Source organism: Anomaloglossus baeobatrachus, chromosome 2, assembly GCF_048569485.1.
Source record: "Anomaloglossus baeobatrachus isolate aAnoBae1 chromosome 2, aAnoBae1.hap1, whole genome shotgun sequence".
In the NCBI taxonomy this organism is placed as follows: Eukaryota; Metazoa; Chordata; class Amphibia; order Anura; family Aromobatidae; genus Anomaloglossus; species Anomaloglossus baeobatrachus.
The window spans coordinates 445,921,971-445,947,878 of record NC_134354.1 but is presented as its reverse complement, the minus strand read 5'-3'; the positions used below and the strand labels follow the sequence as shown (position 1 = coordinate 445,947,878).

General features: G+C 39.8%; 1 protein-coding gene across 2 annotated transcripts in view; it reads right to left on the bottom strand.

Moving 5' to 3' along the window:
• Positions 1-25,908, bottom strand: part of REPS2 (RALBP1 associated Eps domain containing 2) — a 293,374-nt gene that overhangs the window by 103,315 nt on the left and 164,151 nt on the right. Inside the window, exons 6-8 of one of the 2 annotated variants that reach the window (XM_075336286.1) lie at positions 21,430-21,568; positions 8,283-8,346; positions 5,530-5,672 (exon numbers count right to left, since the gene is read on the bottom strand). In XM_075336286.1, coding sequence (XP_075192401.1) covers positions 5,530-5,672; positions 8,283-8,346; positions 21,430-21,568 — 346 coding nt within the window. Of the gene's footprint in view, positions 1-5,529; positions 5,673-8,282; positions 8,347-21,429; positions 21,572-25,908 lie in introns of both variants that reach the window. The other variant, XM_075336285.1, reaches the window with a different exon arrangement.

Sequence of the window (25,908 nt, the reverse complement as noted above, 5' to 3'; positions counted from 1 at the left end):
ATTGGAATACAACTTTAGAACACAAAAAACTAATAAATTGTAAATATGTAATACAATATATATATATATATATATATATATATATATACATACACACATACACACAAGATATATATGTAATCTACTGTATATTACATAGTGTATTACATATTTACAATTTATTAGTTTTTTTGTGTTCTAAAGTTGTATTCCAATAAATATATTTTATGTTCTATCCAGATATCTTGATTATTGTATCGTAAAAATTATTAAATGTCTGATGTTCACATACACATGTTCATGTACTACAATAAATTTTTCACCTAACTATAAGCAATATATGTAGGAGTCGGAGTCGGAGTCGGTGCAAGAGAAATTGAGGAGTCGGAGTCAGAGTCGGAGTCGAAGGTTTGGCTTACCGACTCCACAGCCCTGGTTATAAGAGATGTATGGCTCAGTTAAAGGGCATCCGTCAACAGTTTTTTGCTATGTAATCTCAAGACAGCAGGATATAGGCAATTAAACACTGAATTCAGTGATGTGTCACATGTTTAACTACAATGGTTTTATCATCAGTTGATTATCACTTTCTGGACTACAGTGCACTTGAGCTTTGGTACGACCATGCCCCTTCCCTGATAAGAAATTCACTGTCTATAGACAATGTACATTTAAAGTTGTTGTGTGGATGGGTTTTGCTTTCTGAAATCTGCTACATCTAAGAACACTAATTGTGTCATAACTGCTGCACCCAGTAAGCTAAGAGATACATTGTTAGATTCAGGGTTACTTTTCCTACATCATGCTGTCAAATGAGGTAGCAAAAACCTGCTGTCAGAGTCTCTTCAAATTGAAAATTATAGCTTGCATTTCAGACTGCTCTTTTCAAGGCGATTACCAATCTCTTGTGTTGGATAGGAACACACCCAAGGGATACAGTAGAATCCACACAAGTCAGATAGATGCTTTTATTCGATTGGACAAAACCTACTACTTTAACCAGTAATGGCTGAATTTAGAAAAAAAAAATATATTTTTTTATGTAGTGGTGTTTCTGACATTGTTTTGCTCTTTTAAAAGGGGGACTAAGCATTAATGAGGGGTGAGAACGCCAAAACAGCTGATTTGTTTTCAAGGGATACAACACACTGCAACCACGATGCACAAACTCCATAATTGGGATACTTTTTGGAGGGTCAAAATAAACACTTGTGTGTAGAACTCTTCAAGTCTACCATCTCTTTGCTACCCAGCAAATGCGTGCATTTATGGTAGAAGGTGAAAATAGGCGATAATACAGAGCTGTTACTGTATTGGTTTTTTTTAATGTTTTACTACCTTTGTGTATAAAAAAAATAAATTAAATAAAAAAATAATCATTTATTTTTGTGTTGCAGCCTTCTGAGAGACATAACTTTTTAATTTTCCCTTAATGGAGCTCTGTTAGGGATTCATGACATTTTCATTGGTATCATTTTGTTGTCCATACAACTCTATGACATTTGACCTAAAAGGAAATTATGGAATGTACCAATGTTTAAAGTGTAACTTTCATTTCAGGTGACTTTTCAGACTAAGTTGTCATGTGTGCATAAGAGCAATAACACTATTTCTGGCCATAACGCAGCCATGGTCGAAAGAGTTGAGACCTTGAAATTGTTCTAGAAAATGAAGTATTTCTAACAGAAATGTTTTCAATTCCATATATTGTGTTATACTCATGTTTATTTCCTTTGTGTGTATTGGAACAGCACAAAAATACAGCAAAAAAGGCAAATTGGACATAATTTCACACAAAATCCCAAAAATGGCTGGACAAAATTGTTGCCACCATTCCAAAATTGTGGGTAAACAACTTAGTTTTAAGCATATGATGTTAGTTCAAAGTCACCTGTGGCAAGTAACAAATGTGGGCAATATGAAAATCCCATCTGAAACCATATAAAAAAAGGGAGAAGTCGAATCAATCTTTGCAGTGTGTGTCTGTGTGTGCGACACTAAGTATGGAGAACAGAAAGACGACAAGAGAATTGTCAGATGACTTGAGAACCAAAATTGTTCAACAAACTTAAGGTTACAAGTCCATTTCCACAGATCTTTGTGCTGCTTTGTTCACGGTGCACAACATAATCAAGAAATTTATAACCCATAGCAATGTAGCTAAACTCTCTGGATGAGGACAGCAGAGAAAAATTCATAAAAGGTTACAACGCAGGATAGTCCAGACAGTGGATAAGCAGCTACTATCAAGTTCCAAAGAAAAGTCAAGCTGTCTTGCAGGCTCAAGGTGCATCAGTGCAAATTATGTGTTGATATTTGAATGAAATTAACCAATATGCCAGGAAACCCAGGAGGACCACACTACTGACACAGAGACACAAAAAAGCTAGACTGCAGTTTGCCAAAATATACTTGACAAAACCAAAATCGTTCTTGGAAAGCTTTGCTTTTTGTGGGCAGATGAGACCAAAATAGAGCTTTTTGGTAAAGCACAGCATTCTACTGTTTAGTGAAAACGGAATGAGGCCTACAAAGAAAAGAACACAATACCTACAGTCATATATAGTGGAGGTTAAAATATGTTTTGGGGTTGCTTTACTGCCTCTGGCACTGGGTGTCTGGACTGTGTGCAAGGCATCATAAAATCTGAAGATTACAAAAGGATTTTGGGTCACAATATAGTGCTCTATATGAGAAAGCTGGATTTGTGTCCTAGATCTTGGGTAAGCATCTTGTGAATAGATGAGACCACGATAGAGCTTTTTGGAAAACCACATCTTTCACCTGTTTATGAAAAACGGAATTAGACCTATAAAAAAAAGAACACAGTATCTACAGTCAAATATGTTAGCGGTTCAAATATATTTTGGGGTTGTTTTGCTGCCTCTGGCATTGTGCCTTTACAAAGTGAAAGGTACCATGAAATCTGAACATTACCAAAGAATTTTGCGTGGCAATGTAGTGGCTAGTGTCAGAAAGCTACATTCTAGGGTCTTTCAGCAGGACAATTACCCCAAAAATACTTTAAGAAGCACCTAGAAATGGATGGAAACAAAGTGCTGAAGAGTTCTGAAGTGGCAGCAATGAGTCCTGATCTAAATACCATTGAACACCTGTGCAGAGATCTGCTGAAATTGCTGTTTGGAGAAGGCACTGGAGGAGTTTGCAAAAGAAGAGTGGTCCAAAATTCCTGTTGAGAGGTGTAAGAAGCTTATTGATGGTTATAGGAAGGGATCAGTTTATTACAAAGGGTGTGCAACCAAATATGAAGTTGAGGGCGCCACACATTTTGGCTGGTCCATTTTTGGAGTTTTGTGAGAACTTATGTTTAATTTGCCTTTTTTCCCTCTGGTTTTTTTTTTTGTTTTGTTTTAAATGTTGTTCCAATACACACAAAGGAAATAAACATGAGTATAACAAATCATGTGTAATTGCAATAATTTTCTAGAAGAATACTTCATTTTCTAGAGCAATTTCAAGGGTTGCAACACTTTTTGCCATTATTGTATGACTTGCAGTCAACAATTTTTAGCATTTTCATTCTTTGCAGTCTCACTAGAAGCTGTAGCAGCTTCTCTGTGTCTCTCTGCCTTATTCTCTGTTCAGGTCCCTCTTCTCGTTCTCTGTTCAGCCCCCACTGACTTTTCTAGGAAGAAAATTTAATTTGATTACGCACTAAAAACAGAATTGAACACAGATTTGATCAGTTTGTGAGAGTGGCTGGTCAATGCAGAAAAAATAGAAGAAGAGAAAAATTACCTGATATTTGGGGAAGTATTTTTCAAACTTTTGTATCTTGCTTGTAATGTTGCTTTATACTAAACATTTTAAAAGGTAGCAATTCTTTAAAGCGTAAGTGTAATTTAAATTTTTATTTAATAAATACGTAGTACACATAAAAATGAGCAACTTTTTAATATATCTTATCAGACAAATCTGCTTTTTTCTCCTCCTGGAATAATAGTTCATTCTCAAAATTCTCAATTCCAAGAGAAAATCTGTCATCCGTGACTATAGGCTTTTATATTACTGAGATAGGAGACAGCAGTGGCTACTGACAATATTCTATTGTATAAATGAAGGGCAGTGAGGAGGAAGGAGCTAAAGCTAAAGCTCCTCCTCCCCCTTCCTGCATAGAATCTTATAAAAAACAACTGCCATCTCCTATCTCAGTACTATAAAAATCTTCATTCACGAAAGATTTTACCTGGGAATTGAGAATTTTGAGAATGAACGATCAGTCCAGGAGGAGAAAAAAGCAAATTTATCTGATAAGATATATTATAAAGTTGCTCATTTTCATATGTACTATGTATTTATGAAAAAAAACTTAAAACGTTGTTCACGCTTTAACCCCTTAACAACCGCAGGCCGCAGCATTGCGTCCTAACCTATATAATTGTAATTACCTACCGCTGCTGCGGGAAGCCAACAGTGATCTGTGCACATGTCATCTGATTTGAACAGCTGACATGTGTGCCTCACAGGGATGAGTGGATCTGAGCCAAGTGCTGCTTGTAACAACAGATGAGTATTTCTGGTGATCACAGCTGTGTAGTTGTGATCAACAGAAATGACTGAGCGATCAGACTGCTGATCCTTATAGTCCCCTAGGGGGACTAGTAAAATAGAAAAAAAGTAATAAAAAATAAAAAAATTAAAAAAACCTAAAAGTTAAAATCACCCCCATTAGACCCATTGAATATTAAAGGGTTAAAAAATAAAAAATATACACATATTTGGTATCGCCTCATTCAGAAATGCCTGATTTATCAAACTATAAAATCAATTAATCTGATCAGTAAACAGCATAGCAGCAAAAAAATTCCAAATGCCAAAATTATGTTTTTTGGTCGCTGCAAAGTTTGCGCAAAATTCAATAACAGGCGATCAAAATGTAGCATCTGCACAAAAATTGTACCATTAAAAACATCAGCCTGAGACACAAAATAAAAGCCATCACTTAGCCATAAATACCGAAAAATGAGAACGCTACAGGTCGTTGAAAATGGCGCAAAAAGTGTGCCACTTTTTTGGATAAATTTCTATATTTTTGTTAACCCCTTAGATAAAAGTAAAGCTATATATGTTTAGTGTCTACAAACTCGTATTGACCTAGAGCATCATACTGACATCTCAGTTTTACCACATAGTGAACACGGTGAATAAAATATCCCAAAAACAATCATGCGATCACATTTTTCCACACTTGGGATTTTTTTGCAGTTTTCAGTACACTATATGTTAAAACGTATGGTTTCCTTTAAAAGTATAACTCGTTCCACAAAAAATAAGCCCTTCTATGGCAAGATTGCCAGAAAAAATAAAAAAGTTATGGCTCTCGTAAGAAGGGGAACAAAAAAAATGAAAGACGGAAAATAGTCAGGGTGTGAAGGGGTTAAGAGAAAACATCTATGTTTCTTTAGTGAAGAAACTAAGTGAACTAAGTGAAGAGTAAATCTACAGTATATGTTTAATTTTGGTCTGTAGAAGATACTAAACAAATGTACTGCAAGTTCTCATAAAAAATTTAGGAAAAAAGTCACTCACTTGGCTTAACTATTTCAGATAACAAGGTTTTGGGAAGTGTATCTGGTAAATCGTATCCATTTTTCCTAGCAACAATAAGGTGAAAAGCTGCAAAAAATTCTGCTAGTGTCAAAGCACCATCACAATCAACATCACTAAGGTCCCTGAAAGAGAACAGATCAAAAGAAAATTATATAATAAAAAAATAACACAGAAGAAAACATGAATATCATATTTACACATCTGGCCAGTATTAATTGAATTACAAGAGTCATATAACTTGATAATATAAAATTGAGTCATTTCTCATTATGGGAACTATGTTTAGTCCTGTTCGGTTATCATGTGAATGTAACACACCAGACTAATCCAGGTTCTTTCATATTTTTTAGAATCAGACTACTGGTGATATATAGGTGTAACCAGAATTTAAACACTTGTATATGAAAAATGTATGATTCTGTAAATCAACAAACTAAAAAATACAGAAAAAACAGAATATATCTCTAGATTTTTGCCACCAAATATGAGAGCAGCATAATATAGAGAAAGAGTCCCTAATTCCAGTTATTTTTCACTTACTGCGCTGCTTAGTAAAGTTTTGGTAAAATCACTGTTTTATCAGCATGACATTATCAGAAGAAGACTAGTAAATATATCAAGATATACAGTTAGGTCCAGAAATATTTGGACAGTGACACAATTTTCGCGAGTTGGGCTCTGCATGCCACCACATTGGATTTGAAATGAAACCTCTACAACAGAATTCAAGTGCAGATTGTAACGTTTAATTTGAAGGTTTAAACAAAAATATCTGATAGAAATTGTAGGAATTGTACACATTTCTTTACAAACACTCCACATTTTAGGAGGTCAAAAGTAATTGGACAAATAAACCAAACACAAACAAAATATTTTTATTTTCAATATTTTGTTGCGAATCCTTTGGAGGCAATCACTGCCTTAAGTCTGGAACCCATGGACATCACCAAACGCTGGGTTTCCTCCTTCTTAATGCTTTGCCAGGCCTTTACAGCCGCAGCCTTCAGGTCTTGCTTGTTTGTGGGTCTTTCCGTCTTAAGTCTGGATTTGAGCAAGTGAAATGCATGCTCAATTGGGTTAAGATCTGGTGATTGACTTGGCCATTGCAGAATGTTCCACTTTTTTGCACTCATGAACTCCTGGGTAGCTTTGGCTGTATGCTTGGGGTCATTGTCCATCTGTACTATGAAGCGCCGTCCGATCAACTTTGTGGCATTTGGCTGAATCTGGGCTGAAAGTATATCCCGGTACACTTCAGAATTCATCCGGCTACTCTTGTCTGCTGTTATGTCATCAATAAACACAAGTGACCCAGTGCCATTGAAAGCCATGCATGCCCATGCCATCACGTTGCCTCCACCATGTTTTACAGAGGATGTGGTGTGCCATGGATCATGTGCCGTTCCCTTTCTTCTCCAAACATTTTTCTTCCCATCATTCTGGTACAGGTTGATCTTTGTCTCATCTGTCCATAGAATACTTTTCCAGAACTGAGCTGGCTTCATGAAGTGTTTTTCAGCAAATTTAACTCTGGCCTGTCTATTTTTGGAATTGATGAATGGTTTGCATCTAGATGTGAACCCTTTGTATTTACTTTCATGGAGTCTTCTCTTTACTGTTGACTTAGAGACAGATACACCTACTTCACTGAGAGTGTTCTGGACTTCAGTTGATGTTGTGAACGGGTTCTTCTTCACCAAAGAAAGTATGCGGCGATCATCCACCACTGTTGTCATCCGTGGACGCCCAGACCTTTTTGAGTTCCCAAGCTCACCAGTCAATTCCTTTTTTCTCAGAATGTACCCGACTGTTGATTTTGCTACTCCAAGCATGTCTGCTATCTCTCTGATGGATTTTTTCTTTTTTTTCAGCCTCAGGATGTTCTGCTTCACCTCAATTGAGAGTTCCTTAGACCGCATGTTGTCTGGTCTCAGCAACAGCTTCCAAATGCAAAACCACACACCTGTAATCAACCCCAGACCTTTTAACTACTTCATTGATTACAGGTTAACGAGGGAGACACCTTCAGAGTTAATTGCAGTCCCTTGTCCAATTACTTTTGGTCCCTTCAAAAAGAGGAGGCTATGCATTACAGAGCTATGATTCCTAAACCCTTTCTCCGATTTGGATGTGAAAACTCTCATATTGTAGCTGGGAGTGTGCACTTTCAGCCCATATTATATATATAATTGTATTTCTGAAGATGTTTTTGTAAACAGCTAAAATAACAAAACTTGTGTCACTGTCCAAATATTTCTGGACCTAACTGTAACTGCATCCACACAAATTGGCAACTTTATGCCTATGCACAGTGTACATAAAAAGCTGCCAATCTGTGGTGGGGGCGGGGTTATACACAGCTCAGCATTCAGAAAACTGGTTAAAATGCAACAGATAAAACAGTGCTTTTATCAATATGACAGTAGCCTAGTAGGTGACACACTGCTAGAATCAGGGTCTACATTATGCTGGTTTCTGATTGAGTATCAAAATCCTGGTGACTTAACGTTCTCTATCCAAACACTTTGTTCATTTGATGGAGCCTGGACACACATTGGTTGCTTGACCTCCTCTGTTAATGTTTATCCTTTTACCTTTAGTTCTGTATAGAATATAATAAAATAATGTGTACTGTATGTATCAACAAACTATACTATACCCCATAAATAAGTATGTGTGAATTCTTTCAAACATGTGGGAACGCAGCTTTCTATTGGTTCTTTCATACTTACCAAATGTGTGAAAGTTCTGGGATAGGAAGCTTTGATTTTGTAAAAAAGTTTCTTGCTACAGACCCTGCAATTAAATGAAAAAAATACAATTTAAAAAAAACACATACAACGTGGCTGTAGGACATTTCTATTAAGGCTAAAGCATGCAGCTGTGCAATACCTTTTTCTATATGTCATATTCGAGATACAGTACATATGCAAGTGGTCTTAAAGGGAACGTGACAGCAAAGTCTACCCCTAGGAGGTATTAGGAGAGCTTTCTCAGCTTCCTAATACAGTTTTTAATGATTCCTCTATTATACCTAAATGCCACATGCATGTGTCTAAAAACAATGTTTAAGGGAAACTATCTGTCACTTGAGCACTGTTCGTAGTCACCTGGCAGTTCCAAAAAGGCAACCACAAATAGGCTTGGCGCAAGCTACTCCCATTCCATAAACCCAGGGGTTGCACTGGTTGCATCCTCTAACCCCTGTACAGGTATCTGGCTTTACACAGGAGTCCCTGAGATACAGCATATAGTCGGCTGCTGTTCAGTGTCACCTAATGACCGCTGTTGTCCTGGAGAAACTCAATTGCCTCACTTATTTTCTCTTTTCCACCTGGACGGCACCACACTACACGTATGAGTGGCCTAAGATACATCATATCAACCAAGGAGATATAAAGATATAAAGACAACAGACCAACAACACGACCATTCCCAACCACAGATATATACAACAGAATGTAATTACTTATCCCAAAATTAAACCCCTACCAGCCGCTGAGGCCTAACAGAATAAGAAATGCTGAGACTCCAGTCGGCCAATGTGCCAAACGATTTTGGGGGTCAGACTGTACACCGCAGCATCTCCAATGTTGATAGAATGAGGAACGAAGCGAGTCAGGTCCAAGTTAAAGCCCAAACCACTTAAACAGTTCCTAAATATTTTTGAAACTTATACCTTTATAAAAAAAAACTATCTATGTGAGATAACAAGGGGCCATCCACCTTTGGCCATAGCCTTCTAAAATGCTTAAAACTACAAATATGACACATAACCAAACTGAGGACAGCGCCCAACAACACCCAATTGCCTCATCCAACCTGATAAGTGTTTGATTTCTTAATCCAAAATTCCAGCCCTCCATCAGTGAACACAACGTGTCTGGCTAAAAAACCTCCTGCCTGCCTCTTTGGGGGGGCAACCAACTTTCCCACCGTTAAGGCCCCTAAAAATGCCAGCGAAAAAAACAACTGAAAGAGACTTGACGCAAAGTTGGCACTACACACTGACACCAATTATTTTCCCAAATGTTCCAGCAAACCAAAAGAAATGGAGCGCCTCCTATCCCTCTGAACCCGCCCCTGCACACAAACTCTTGAGTGCACATTTCATTAAAAAAGTTCCCACAACCCAGCAACTTGAAATGTAAAGCAAAACCAGAAATGAAATAATTCACTTTTGACAAAGACCAACTTTCAAATGCTCCCCAAAACATTAATACCCCATACTTGAATATCTTTGGACACTGCTCCTCCAAACCATCCTACGATATTCTCCAAAATTTGCCAGACTGATTGATACACTGCCCATGTATTGCCAGAGAGCGACACCCTAATCAAGGGAGAGCACGAAACAGCAATCAAATTCTAAACGTCTAGCACATGTGATGCCGTAATACAAGCATTTCTAGACAGACACTCCAACATCAATTGCCTAAGAATTCTGACTACTGGAGGGGATGATGCAGTATTGCTGTTAATTGCCAACACTACCCCTATGTTATCACAATTAAATCAAAGCCATTTATTATGAAAATGCTATCTTCACAATGTCACTGCTACAAGTATTGAAAGAATCTCCAAAAGAGCAACATTTTTTACTTTACCAACTGATCGCCTCTCCTTGGGCCATCTACCTGTACCCCATTGGCCATGAAAAGAAGCTACAAAACCTGAACCGTCGACTGCATCCATAAACAAATCAAGTTCAAAATTGTCTATAACCTCCTCCATCAACAATGACCGACTGTTATTGCATTTCAAAATATCCCCCCAAACTGCTAAATCCACCTTGTGCTCACTTATCAACCACACATAATAATGAGGAGCCCTAACCCCAGAAGATGAACCTGTGAGAAAAAACCTGCCCAATAGAAATTCCCCTACAAGCAGAATTAAGCTTGCCCAAAAGGGATTAACCCGCCCTCAAATTGAGTTTCTCAAACTCCTTGCCCTTGCAACCTCAAACCTCATCAACCACATTATCTGTTCAGGAAGCTGAAACTCCCATTTCTCTAAATCAATAAGAATACCCACAAATCAAATACAGATAGAATTTGTCCCTTCAGTTTTTTCAGGAGACAGGGGAACCACAACCAGATAAGCAACTTATTCCATGGTCCCAAGAATGGACCTGCACAAAAGAGAATCCCTAGGGCCAATACAAAGAAAATCATCCAAATAGTGTATGATGGTACCCCCAACAGAAACATCCTGTACGACCCACTCCAAAAAGGTACAAAATGCCTCAAACAATGAACAAGAAAGAGAACAACACATCAGTAAGCAATGATCCACAAACTACGCTCCGTCCCAAAAACAGCCAAGTGACTGCACGCTATCAGAGTGAACTGGCGCGCTGCCTCATCAAAAGACGTATACATGACAGAACAAAGATGAGGTTCAATACAAAGCTAAGATTGAACTATTTGGCCATAATGACCATTATTATGTTTGGAGGAAAAAGGGAGAAGCTTTGAAGCCTATGAACACCATCCCAACTGTGGAACACGGAGTGGCAGTATCATGTGTGGTTGTTTTGCTGCAGGAGGGAATGGTGCACTTCACAACATAGATGGCATCATGAGGAAAGAAGATTATGGGGCAATACTGAAGCAACATCTCAAGACATCAGTCAGGAACTTAAACCTTGAGTGGAAATGGGTCTACTAAATGGACAATGACTAGGGATGAGCGAGTAGTGAAATTCTCGGACTCGCTATACTCATAACGAGTAGGTCCTAATACTTGGGTACTCGTTACAAGTAGTGAGTCCAATGCAAGTCAATGGGAAATGCGAGTAATTGTCTGCTGGACCCTACAAAGCGGTCTGGGGGCTGAGTAAAAGGCTGAAATGGATGCATGATTGTTTAAAAGCCGGGCGGGAAAAAGCCGCCGGCTTTTTTAAACAATCAGCTGATGCACGCTCCCCCGCCTGGTGCTTCACTACCTGCTCCCTGGTGCTGCGCTCCCCGCCCGGTCCTAACTTAGGATCGGGCAGGTAGGTGGCAGGTGAGCAAAGCACCGGGCAGTGGGGAGGGAAGCACCAGGCGGGGGAGCGAGGCAGCGGGGCGGAGGGAAGCATCGGACGAGAAAGCCATCGGTGAAGTCTATCTCTCTCTGTCTGTCGGCAGTCTCTCTCTCTGTTGGTCAGTCTGTCGGTCGCGCTCTCCCTCTCTCCCCCTCTCTCATACTCACTGATCACCTGCATGGCGCTGCATGGCTGACACACTGCTCTGGCGGCTTCTAATGGTTTTGAAAATGCCGGCAGCTCATTAATGCAAATCGTATTACCTGTTTTCCCCGCACACCGACGCCTATTATTGGTTGCATATAGACGCACCTCCACGCTGAGTTACAGCTGTCTCACTGCAAGCAATCACAGCCACCGGTGGGCGGGGCTATATCATGCAGTACAATAAATAAATAATTAAAAAAAAATGACATAGGGTCCCCCCAATTTTGATAGTCAGCCAAGATAAAACAGACAGCTTGAGGTTGGTATTCTCCCCCTGGAGGGGGGCACATAGTTATTCAGGTAAGAATAGCAACCGGCAGCCACCCCAGATTTGGCGCATCCATTAGATGCGCCATATCTGGTGTTTATCCCGGCTCATCCCAATTACCCTGATGCGGTGGCAATTGGGGTAATAAGAGGTTAATAACAGGTGATAATAGACACCTGTCATTAAGCCCCGGATTGGTAATATTTAGGTTTCGATGAGACCTCCATATTACCAATCCTGTAATTAAATAGTTAATAAAACACACACAGAGATAAAAATCCTTTATTTAAAAATAAACACACAGACACCCTCTTTAACCCATTTATTAACCCTAAACATACCCAGCTCTGACGTAAATCCACAACCAAGGTCCAAGGCCGGCTCTGCTGTATCCAGTCCTCGTACTGAGCGGTGACATGAAGCTGCCGCTCAGAGCAAGAACCAACACAGAATGACAGCTCTAAAGCCCACTGTTATCGGAGCGATGATGTCATTGCTGCCCGTCACAGTTTAGCGCTGGCAGAGAGACGCCAAGTCGCAGAATGACAGCTCTGATATCATCGCTCCAGGGCTTAATGACAGGTGTCAATTATCACCTGTCATTACCCCTTATTACCCCAATTGCCACCACATTAGGGCAATTGGGATGAGCCGGGATAAACGCCAGATATGGCGCATCAAATGGATGCGCCAAATCTGGAGCAGCTGCCGGTCGCTATTCTTACCCTGGGGGGGGCATAACTATGTGCCCCCCCAGGGGGAGAATACCAACTCCCAGCTGTCTGTTTTATCTTGGCCGACTATCAAAATTGGTGGCGACTCTACGTCGTTTTTTTATTTATTTATTTATTGTGCTGTACGATATAGACCCACCCACCGGTGGCTGTGATTGGTTGCAGTGGGACAGCTGTCACTCAGCATGGGGGCTCGTCTGAATGCAAGCAATCATAGGCGCCGGTGGGCGGGGGAAGCAGGGAATATGAGATGGAATAATGAGTGGCCGGCATTTTAAAAAGAGGAGAAGCCGCCAAAGCAGTGTGACAGCCGTGCAGCGCCGGGCCGGTGAGTATGAGAGAGGGGTTTAGAGGGGGAAACCGACTGGTGCTTCGCTCCCCCGTCGCCTCCCCGCCCCATCCTACGTTAGGCAATGGACCGGGCAGTGGGGAGTGCAGCACCAGGGAGCGAAGCAGCGGAGAGCGCAGCACAAGGGAGCAAAGGACCCGGACGTGGAGCGTGCAACAGCTGATTAATTGTCTGCTGAACCCTACAAAGCGCTCTGGGGGCTGAGTAAAAGGCTGAAATGGATGTATGATTGTTTTAGACAATCATGCATCCATTTCAGCCTTTTACTCAGCCCCCAGACCGCTTTATCATACTTCCATATCAGCCTTTTATTCAGCCCCCAGACTGCTTTGTAGGGTCCAGCAGACAATTACTCACATTTCCCATTGACTTACATTGGACTCGCTACTCCTACCGAGTAATTAAAAGGATATTCGCGGAGTAACGAGTAGCCCGAATACTGTACTACTCGGCGAGTACCGAGTAGTAACGAGTATACTCACTCATCCCTAACAAGGACCCCAAGTATACTGCCAAACTGGTTACAAAGTGGCTTAAGGATAACAAAAGTCAATGTTTTGGAGTGGCCATCACAAAATCCTGGTCTCAATCATCTTGAAAATTTATGGGCAAAGCTGAAAAGGCCGGTGCGAGCAAAGCAACCTACAAACATGGCTCAGATACACCAGTTCTGTCAGGAGGAATGGGCCCAAATTCCTACCAAATGTTGTGAGAAGCTTGAGGAAAGATAAAACATTTGCCCCAACCCATACAGTTTAAGGGCAATGTAACCAAATAGTAATGAAATGTATGTAAAGTTTTGACTTTGCAGAAAGTAATAAAAATACCTTAAAACATTCTCTCTCTCTCTCTCTCTCTCTCTCTCTCTCTCACTCACTTTCTCATTATTCTGACATTTGGCAAATATAAATAACTTTGGTTCCTAACTGACCTAAAACAGGAAAGGTTTATTCTGATTTCATGTCAGATAGTGAGAAAAACATGCATATGTGTCTTTTTAGATAATGTATGCAAACTTCTGGTTTCAACTGTATTATACAAATATATATAAATGAACATTACTGTACTGCATAATAGAAATAAAATATAACTCCACAATACAACATGGTTGTGTTATAAAGATAGGTATACTGAGAAATCAGTGTTCATTTTGAACAGGCATTTTATTCAGTACTTATTACAAGCTTCCATATTAAAAATCCAGACAAAAATTCAATAAAAATAACATCTCATATAAAACATGATAAACACTGGTAAAGTTTGAGAAATTGATAGAGATCGAGAACGTAAAGGGAATAAAATGTAATATTAGATCACACCCTGCAGTGAATTCCCCATTATACTGCCTTGATGGTATCTACAGCAAGGTAGCTTTTAGAGAAAACAAAACCCTGAGCTGAAATTGTAATTTATACCCATTATTCATACTCGTGTTCACGCTGTCATCATGATCAATTTTCAAGATTACAGGTCTTTAAAGAGCAGCTGTCGCAGTTTAGGTGTTAGAGACAATAGTATGTTATAAGACTATATTTTACATGGCTATAAATATATAGTCTGTAAGTTATAAGGCCACATTTCCATGGCTGCTGGTTGACTTCTCAAATGTAATTTCTTGTTTGAGGAATTAGAAAGTTATGCAGAACAATGGAAGAGATGCTGGCAGGTTTTCCAGATAGAGTTCTCTTAATATACAATGTCCTGCACAACTTTCTAATTTCTCAACCAAGACATTACATTTGAGAAGCCAACCATCAGCTATGTAAATGTAGCTAAATCAGAACTGGAGCCAATAGAAATGATTACACTTGTGTTCAGTTTTAGAATAGTCTTCTACGGTTTCCAACCCATACCTTGTCATCCTGATCATAAAATATATTCTTTTCGATAGTGAGATACACTATCTGGAAAAAAGTATTGGGAAACTTAAAGCAACACTCCAGCTTTTAGTTTTTTTTCTCAGCGCTAGAGTGGTGCTTTACATGTCAGCCCCCTGTCCTTCTGGAATTGTCATGCTTTTTTTGTGCTGCTCCAGTCTTATAGCGCTTTTTTGTGACTGTAACTTCTGACTGAACATCAGAAGCACTCGATACAACTCTATGAGAGCCAGAATAAGGCCAGAACGAGGCTCTCAGACTTGTATTGAATTGTGACCTTCGATGCTCCATGAAACACTGGAGCTGCCAGCAGGTCACAAATCATTGGAGACAGAGGGAGAGAGGTGAGCCGAGGTCAGGATATAAGCCAGAGGTCAGGAAGTCAAGTCACGGTCGGAGAAACAGGCAGAGGAGGGTGCTAGGAACAAGGTAGCGGGACAAGATCAAGACAGTCACTTACAGGAGCCAGCAACAACTGGTTCAACACAGGAACTATAACTAGCTGGTGTTCCGCGTGAATTAGCTCTAAAATAAAATAGGGCAATCACCTGGAACGTGGCTCCAACGAACAGGCCCATCCCACAGGGCCAGAAACCGTCAACAACCAGACTACCAGGAAATAATACAAAACCAAGCATTGGCTCTGCAGAAGAGCAGAGTGACATCAATCAGAATCATGACAGATATTACACAGCTATGAAGAATTCAAGTAAAAATATAAAACAGTTTTCTAACTGTCACAGTAATTTCAACGTCTTTTTTTCTAGAGCTTAATGGAAACTCTTGGCTGAATGTCAAATTAGTTGTCAGAAGCACGGTTTTTGCCTAAATGGTTATCTTGGACAGTTTCCTAACTTTGGGACTGTCAATTTTGTTTGCAGCTGTATTGCCATTATTTTTGTTTGATACATAAGGTGAATCTTTAAGCTACATTCACATGATGTCTTTTTGCATCAAAATTCCAAAACCAGAGTAAAAATCACTGCAGGTTTGGAAAATTGCGGACTAAAAAAATGCAACGCGCATGCATGGTGTAAACACAGCTTCAGATATAACACTTCTATCTGTTTGTCTTCACTTTTTACTGCCCTCTGTGGAGTGAGAAGTTGCAATTTATAAATGTGACTTGGACACTTTTGCATCGATAACCAGGCATACATTCCAATATGGATAAAATTGCGACAGATCACACATTTTTGCACAAAAATAATATGAAAAATTTTAGATTTTGTGACACCAGAAAACTGTTGAAAATGCCTTGATAAATGTCCCCAATAGCCCATCCTGGCTCCTTTCTAATCTCTTCCTGACAGAGACAATTCTAGTTTTTTTCCTCCCAATAGCCATTACTTTTTTTCCATCGACATACTGGAGCTGTTGAGAAAGAAGGAAGGTAATCCAGCTCAACTGGGGCAAGGTCCGGCATGCACGGATTACACTCTGGCAGTGCAAGGGTCCAATAGTAGAAGAAAAAATCCAGCTACCGGAGTTGTAGTAAAACTATTGCAAAATTTTATTGAAGGACGTCAAAATTAATGTGATGACAAGGACAAAAATAGGGAGCCCTTATACGGCATAAGGCTACGCATTTCGAACACTGCCTGCGTTGTTTGTCAAGCTTTGTCTGGCTTGACAAAGAACGCAGGCAGCGTTCGAAACGCGTAGCCTTATGCCGTATAAGGGCTCCCTATTTTTGTTCTTGTCATCACATTAATTTTGACGTCCTTCAATAAAATTTTGCAATAGTTTTACTACAACTCCGGAAGCTGGATTTTTCTTCTTATACTGGAGCTGTATATGTACAGAGTTGGACGAGTTGTACTTTTGAATGATACTATTCACTTTAGCCTATTATGTACTGAATAAACATGAAGCACATTCTGCCTGAAGAATTGGCGAAAAAAAACCTGCTGTTTCACCATTGCTTTTTGTTTTTACGCCTTTCATTGTGCAGTAAAGATAACATGACAATATGATTTTCTAGGTCAGTACAAATATGGCAAATATATATTGGTGTTTTCATATTTTACTGCAAATAAAACTTTCACAACTTTATAAAAACAATGTTGTTTTATTTTATTCTTTTGCGTTGAAGTATATGAACTTGTTTTATATGGGGCAATTTGAAGATTTTGATATATATGAATTTTTGATCACTTTTATTCACTTTTTTAAGGTGTGGTAGGAAGGTGAGCAGAAGAAGTGCAGTACTGGAGTTTTATTTTTTTTTTATGTTGTTTATTATTATATGAATTAATTTTTTCTATATATTTTTGGATTACCAAAAGGTAGGTGATTTGGAATCTTATGTTCTGACAATTTTACACAATTACCCAATGTTTGCCAAATGTATAGTACAGACCAAACGTTTGGACACACCTTCTCATTCAAGGAGTTTTCTTTATCTTCATGAAATAATTGTAGATTCACATTGAAGGCATCAAAACTATGAATTAACACATGTGGAATGAAATACTTAACAAAAAAGTGTGAAACAACTGAAAATATGTCTTATATTCTAGGTTCTTCAAAGTAGCCACCTTTTAATTCTCTTGATGAGCTTCAAGAGGTAGTCACCTTAAATGGTCTTCAAACAGTCTTGAAGGAGTTCCCAGAGATGCTTAGCACTTGTTGGCCCTTTTGTCTTCACTCTGCGGTCCAGCTCACCCCAAACCATCTCGATTGGGTTCAGGTCTGATGACTGTGGAAACCAGGTCATCTGGCGTAGCACCCCATCACTCTCCTTCTTAGTTAAATAGCCCTTACACAGCCTGGAGGTGTGTTTGGGGTTATTATCCTGGTGAAAAATAAATGATGGTCCAACTAAACACAAACCGAATGGAATAGCATGCCGCTGCAATATGCTGTGGTAGCCATGCTGGTTCAGTATACCTTTAAATCCCCAACAGTGTCACCAGCAAAGCACCCCCACATCATCACACCTCCTCCTCCATGCTTCACGGTGGGAACCAGGTGTGTAGAGTCCATCCATTCACCTTTTCTGCGTCACACAAAGACACGGTGGTTGGATCCAAAGATCTCAAATTTGGACTCATCAGACCAAAGCACTGATTTCCACTGGTCTAATGTCCATTCCTTGTGTTCTTTAGCCCAAACAAGTCTCTTCTGCTTGTTGCCTGTCCTTAGCAGTGGTTTCCTAGCAGCTATTTTACCATGAAGGCCTGCTGCACAAAGTCTCCTCTTAAAAGTTGTTCTAGAGATGTGTCTGCTGCTAGAACTCTGTGTGGCATTCACCTAGTCTCTAATCTGAGCTGCTGTTAACCTGCGATTTCTGAGGCTGGTGACTCAGATAAACTTATCCTCCGCAGCAGAGGGGAGTCTTGGTCTTCATTTTCTGGGGTGGTCCTCATGTGAGCCAGTTTCTTTGCAGCGTTTGATGGTTTTTGACACTGAACTTGGGGACAATTTCAAAATTTCCCAATTTTTCGGACTGATTAACCTTCATTTCTTAAAGTAATGATGGCCACTTGTTTTTCTTACTTAGAATTTGTATTATGGTAAGAAAAAAGCAGCTAACAGTCTATTCAGTAGGATTATAAGCTGTATATCCACCAGATGTCTGCACAGCACAACTGATGGTTCCAACCCAATTTATAAGGCAAGAAATCCCACTTATTAAACCTGACAGGGTCCACCTGTGAAGTGAAAACCATTTCCGGTGACTACCTCTTGAAGCTCATCAAGAGAATGCATAGAGTCTGCAAAGCAGTAATCAAAGTAAAAGGTGGCTACTTTGAAGAACCTAGAATATAAGACATATTTTCAGTTGTTTCACACTTTTTTGTTAAGTATTTCATTCCACATGTGTTAATTCATAGTTTTGATGCCTTCAATGTGAATCTACAATTTTCAAAGTCATGAAAATAAAGAAAACTCTTTGAATGAGGTGTGTCCAAACTTTTGGTCTGCACTGTATGTTGATGTCTTTGCAATGCCAACAGTAAAACATAGGTGACTGTGATTAGGGAGTCCATTCCTGACTTATGCCACCTGTTGTTTGGGTGGCATGAAAAACCTGACAGATCCAGTCTTCTGGTCTATATTCTCATAATTCTGGATTGTTTAGTGTTTAAATTATAGGAGAATAATCAGCCTAAAGGCCACTTTACACACAGAGATAAATTTTTGGCAGATCTGTGGTTGCAGTGAAATCATGGACATATTGTTCCATTTGTACACAGCCACAAACCTGGCACTGATTGTCCACAATTTTACTGCAACCACAGATCTGCCGCAGATTTATCTCTGTGTGTAAAGTGGCCTTTAGAAAGAAAATACCTTGTTTTTATTAGAAATCTCTTGAAAGATTGGAGAACTTGGTACAATCTATGTATATTGGTAAATTCTTAGAAAATAATGGAAAACAATGACACTTGATAGATCATGCAGACAAAAATGTTTTTACATTTAACATTTTTGCATAAGTTAACAAGTGTCTAAAAGTCATAATGAAAAAGGATCTTGAGCATGTGAGAAAAAAGTTTCTCATAAGTAGTTTCATTCTTATGCTGCATCCAACCACCTAACTAACCATTAGTAATTTTTGGCATCTTGCCTGGAAATTATTACTAGAATTTTTGATGCTTTGCTTTGTCTTTTTAAGGCCTCTGTCACACATCTGTGCATTTAACGCACGTGTGTGACAGTGCATGGGGACGGTACATATGGCAATCCGTGTGTTTTCTATGTGTGCTGTCCCTGTGCTATCCGTGTGACATCGGTTAGCACACGGACAGCATAAACTTGTATACTTACCTGTCTCAGGTGCGTCTGTCTCCAGCGCTGCTGTTGCTTCTGGGTCGGTGGTCAGTGCAGTGAATATGCATAAGCATAATGAGCAGGCCTGGAAGCAACAGCAGAGGTAGAAACAGCAGCGCTGAAGACAGGTAAGTGTAAAAATTCATTATTTTTAAGGGACAGGAGTTTTCTTTGGTATGTGACCCTGACATCACAAGGATAACATCAGTGTGCGGTCCATGTGACAACTCTGCTGCTGGCAGAAAACAGGCATGTCACCGAGTGGCACACATGGGCATGCGTGTGGTCCACTCGGATACATGGTCCGTGTGAAAACACGGACGTGTGCGCAAACCCATTGAATTTAATGGGTCTATGTGTGTCCGTGTCTCCGGTGAGACACACACGTACTGGAGACATGGATGTGTGAAGGAGGCCTAAAGCTGATATTTAACAAATTGCATGGTGCCAATTCTGAGGGTCACATGTGACATGTAAATCCCAGCTAGTAGATGTAGAAACTTGGCACTCAAGATAAATGTGAATAGTGGTCTATGGCCCACTATTCAAATTTATCTTGAGTGCCAAGTTTCTACATCTGCTTGAGACGGTTTTCGACCCTACTTGAGCACGACCCCAGAAGTGCTGTGTGTATCAACTCATGTAAATCACAGCTGACAAGATTGAGAGGTCATTTTTATTGAATATACATTTTAAATCCTTCATGACTTGCCTCTTAGCAATAACAAGTCTTGAAGGCTGATTGCAATGCTGGTTCTGGTCTATACATGGGAAGTGTGCATACAGGTGGCAGCTATTAATCACTGCCTGGGGGTAAAGGGAACATCACTGAAGATTGGAAGCCAGGATTTAAATAAGAATTTAAATCTATTGAACTGCCTATAGCAATGTTTATACTTACCGACAAGGATCTTTATTGCTTTAGGCCGGTTTCACATTCATGTTCCTAGTACGGACCACAGGGTTAGACTAAATGTGGGTTTCCTGAACTCAAAAGCCACGATATATGCCTCCAGCCGGTTGAGCCTTTGCAGTACATATTCAGGCTAAGAATATCAGATTTGTAAAATTGGGCTAAGGGTATGTCTTATAGACCCTAGTATACCAGCATAAAGCAGAAAATACCAGGAAAATGACAGCTGTATGTTGTTTGGCGTATTTTTTGTCATTTTTGTGTAGCATCTTTTCCTTTTTTTTTTTTTTATTTAATAAGATAGTAACAGCCACCAAAATGATGGACCAGTGGTTTTGATGCACTCAGCAATTAAAAGAAGTTACAAAAGGCAGAACATATGTACGGCGAGTCCTTTTGACATTACTGTTCATTCTTTTTGCAGTTTTGTTAGACCTTTTTCAGGCAGATTTCAGGTGGAATCCAACTGAAAAAGATGGTCAAACTCATCATTTAAAATACCTTAGATTCAGACTAAGATAAACCAATAAAGAAATCTGATTGTGGGAAGCCATGTACAGTACACCAGCACTTTGAAATCTCCAAGAAGTAAATAGGAGCTAACTCATGGGAGTTTCCAGTCTACTTACGAAAGGAATATTCTAAAAAAAAAAAATAAATGCTGAAAAACCATTCAACCCATGTTAACAAAAAAAATATGCAAAATATCCATCTGACTTACCGGAAATAAAGGAATTCAGATCAGGTTGAAGGGATTTGAACTGGTTAGTGTAGTAGTCTCGTTGTTCTTCTGTTATCCTCCAGGGGTCCTCGGAGTAACTTTCTGAACAGTCCCGTGATTCTCTTTCAACTGAAAGTGACTGCTGTGAACAGAAATTTTTTTTAAAGATACTGCAGCATGAAACCTTTCCATGTAAAATCAAGAGGGATTCACAAATGTCCGCTAAATCCAAACTGTAGAATTAGATAAATAATAAATGTAACATATATTCCTGACCGTGTAAGATTACATCACATTTGTCATTGTTATTTAAAACATTTGCATAGCTTACAGAACAGGCTGAAAGCAAACATGGAAAACATGGCGATCAAGCTTCTCTACATGGCCAGAAAGACTACTTGTTATGTCCAACATAGTATTTTCCTGAAGATATAGGATTAATCTGCAGATAAATAGCATTAAAATCCTGCCCAGCTGACTACAGGGAGAAATGTGATTTACAGTGATGTGAAAAAGTGTTTACCTCATTCCTGATTCTTATTCTTTTGCATGATTGTCACACTTCAATGTTTCAGATAACCAAACAAATGTAAATATTAGACAAAGAAAACACAAGTAAAACACAAAATGCAGTTTATAAATAAAGGTCTTTATTTTTAAGGGAATACGAAATCCAAATCTACAGGGCCCTGTGTGAAAAAGTGATTGCCCCCTAAACCTAATAAGTGGTTAGCCCACCTTTAGCAGCAACAACTGCAATCAAGTGTTTTCAATTACTGGCAATGAGTCTTTTACAACGCTTGAGGAATTTTGGCCTACTCATTTTTGCAGAATCGTTTTAATTTAGCTACATTGGAGGATTTAAAAGCATGAACCGCCTTAAGTTCATGCCATAGCCTCTCAATCAGATTATGGGAAGGAATTTGACAAGGACAGTCAAAGTCTTAATTTTGTTTTTCTTAAGCCATTCAGAGATGGACTTAATGTGCTTTGGATCATGGTTCTGCTGCATAACCCAAGTGTGCTTTAGCTTTATGTCATGAACCGATGGACGGACATTCTCCTTCAGGATTTTTTGCTAGACTTCAGAATTCATGGTTCTATTTACCACATCAAGTCTTCCAGGTCCTGAAGCAACAAAACAGCCTCAGACCATCGCACTACCACCACCATATTTTACTGTTGGTATGATGTTCCTTTTCTAAAATGCTGTCTTACTTCTATGCCAGACATAATGGGTCATACAACTCCACATGTTTAACTCTTGTCTCGTCAATCCATAGAGTATTCTCACAAACGTCTTGGAGATCATCAAGATGTTTTCTGGCAAAATTGAGACACGCGTTTATGCTCCTTTTGCTCAGCAGTGATTTTTGCTTAACCCCTTAATGATCGCGGGCAGTAATATTACGTCCTAGCGATCATAATGTTACTGCCCGTGGTCTGCCGCCGGCAGCATGCCGCGATCGGCGCACATCTCAGCTGATTTTCACTACTGAGATGTGTGCAAGCTAGGCACGAGCAGAATCGTTATCTGCTCGTGCCGTTTAACCCCTTAAATGGTGCTGCCAATATGTGACAGCGCCATTATAACGGTATCAGCGGTAAACTTTTACTTACTGAACAATACCGGAAGTTACGTGACATGATCACGTGACTTCTGGTGGTTGTCATGGTAGCACAGGGTCATGTGGGGACTCATGTACCTGCCATGAATTACTTTCAGTTTCACTCGGCCAGGAGCCGAGTGAAGCAGAAAGTGAGCGTATCTGCTGTTTACAGCTCTGTAGCTGTGATCAGCAGATAGGGCAGAGCGATCGGATTGTTGATCCATGTAGCCCCCTAGGGGGACTAGTAAAATAAAAAAAAAAAGTAAAAAAAAAAGTTTTAAAAAATTAAAAAAACAACAAAAACCTAACAGTTCAAATCACCCCCCTTTCGCCCCATTGAAAATTAAAGGGTTAAAAAAAATAAAAATATACACACATTTGGTATCGCCGCGTTCAGAAACGCCCGATATATCAAAATATAAAATCAATTAATCTGATCAGTAAACGGCGTAGTGCAAAAAAATTTCAAACACCAAAATTACGTTTTTTTGTCGCCACAACTTTTGCGCAAAATGTAATAACAGGCGATCAAAAAGTAGCATCTGCGCAAAAATGATACCGTTAAAAACATCAGCTCAAGATGCAAAAAATAAGCCATCACTGAGTCAGAGATCACGAAAAATGAGAACGCTATGGGTCACGGAATATGGTGTAAAACGTGTGCCACTTTTTTCGGACAAACTTCCGATTTTTTTTAACCCCTTATATAAAAGTCAACCTATACATATTTGGTGTCTACAAGCTCACACTGACCTCAGGCATCACACCCACACATCAGTTTTACCATATAGTGAACACAGTGAATAAAATATCTCAAAAACAATAGTGCTATCGCACTTTTTTTGCAATTTTTCTGCATTTGGATTTTTTTTGCCATTTTCCAGTACGATATATGGTAAAACTTATGGTTTGATTTAAAAGTACAGCTCGTTCCGCAAAAAAAAATGAGCCCTCACATGACCATATTGACTGAAAAATAAAAAAGTTACGTCTCTCAGAAGAAAAATGGCGAAAAAAAAAAAAGGAAAGCGAAAAATCGGCCGGTCGGGAAGGGGTTAACACTCTGCCATGCAGGCCATTTTTGCCCAGTCTCTTTCTTATGGTGGAGTCATGAACACTGACCTTAAGTGAGGCCTGCAGTTCTATGGATCTTAGGCGGGTTCTGTCTTAATCCTGGTGGGCACGCTAACCTTTTTGGGGGCAATTTAGAATACAAATGGGTAAGCAAATAACTGCACTTTACTAGCGTCCATTGTGACTAATTTATTGCTGATAGGTATGTACTTATAGTTTAATCTTACCTTTCCTTACAAAAATGGCTAAATTTTAACCGCCACATGTATTTGTAGCCGTATCACCTAGTTTGGGGGTACTATCCATCCCCTTTTACTCATTTTTTTCTGTAACATATCTGTGTATATAATCTTTTGTAGGTAATTTATTCAATATATTATATTATGTATGGAAATAAAGTTTACAATTTTAATTGACCTGGGAACTCCATCTCTTCTTTTGTTGTATATGTAGTCATTTTGGAGTGGTCGACAATGTTTTGCGATATTCCCTTGTAGGAACTGTGGAAATGTTTGTAGTAATATTAGTTCTATGGATGTTTTTGTGGGGTCTTTTGTGACCTCTTTGATGAGTCATTGCTGTAAGATAATTCAGGTAATTTCTGTTACATGTTTTCGCTATTTGCAGGTAATGGCTCTCACTGTGGTTTGCTTGAGTCTCAATGCTTTAAAATGGCTTTATAACCTTTTTCCAGACTGATATATCTCAAGTACTTTGTTTCTCATTGTGTGTGTGTGTGTGTGTGTGTGTCTCTGTATCAGTCTCCGTGCGTCTCTGTCAACGTGTGTTTCTGTCTGTCTGTATGTGAGTTTGTATCTGTCTGTCTCTGTGTGTGTCTCTGTCTGTGTCTCTGTCTCTGTGTGTGTGTCTCTGTGAGTCTCTGTGTGTCTGTCTCTGTGTGTCTGTCTCTGTGTGTGTCGGTCTCCACCAAAATCATATTACCTCATACATAAGCTGTCTTATACTAAGAATGTCCTTTGTTGCCTATAGCAACCAATCAGAGCTGTTATTAATGACCTGTAGCTCCCAGCTCCATTGACTTTAATGTAAGCAAGTTTTTTGGCGATTAACTGTAAAGTGCAGAGTTACATTTTCCCCTCAAAACAGTCTATGACATTCCCTGAGTCAAATGAGGTGGCTGTGCAAAATTTTGTGTTTTTAAATGTGATGGTGCAGATTCCTTTAGCGGACATGCAGGCATACAAACACATGTGACGCCCTGGCAAAACCAGGTAGTCACACATTAGGCCCTCGCATAATACCTTCCCTCACAGGGTTATGTGACGCCCTGGCCAGCCAGGTAGTCACAGATAGGGCCCCGCACTACACCGTTCCCTAACAGGTGACAGCAGCCAAACACATAAAACCCTAGTCACCCCCCCTCAGAGCTTGATGGACACACCAGGGGGCGGAACCAGGCAGTTGAAAGATGCCCACCGAGGAGTCTCAGACAGCCTTGGGCGGAAAAGTGCAGTCTAGTTCAGAAAGTCAAGTCTAGAGGTCAAGTGGAGAGGTGTGTGGGCTGGAGCTGTGTGCAGCTCCAGCAGAGGAGAGACCCCAAAACTAAACCGGTGCCAGGGTAGGAGTCCTGGTACTGCTGGCTAAGAGGCAGATGGCGGTCCCTGTCTGCAGGAGCTGAGAAGACGGCTCAGTGGAACCGTGGTGGACCGGGACAGGGTAGTGGCCCGCCGGTAACGACCCGCGGAACCGACTCGGAAACCGGAGCACAAAGGGGGGTACTCAGACCCTGAAGCTAGGTCCAGAAGCTACTGGGGGCTAGCTAATTCACTGATTG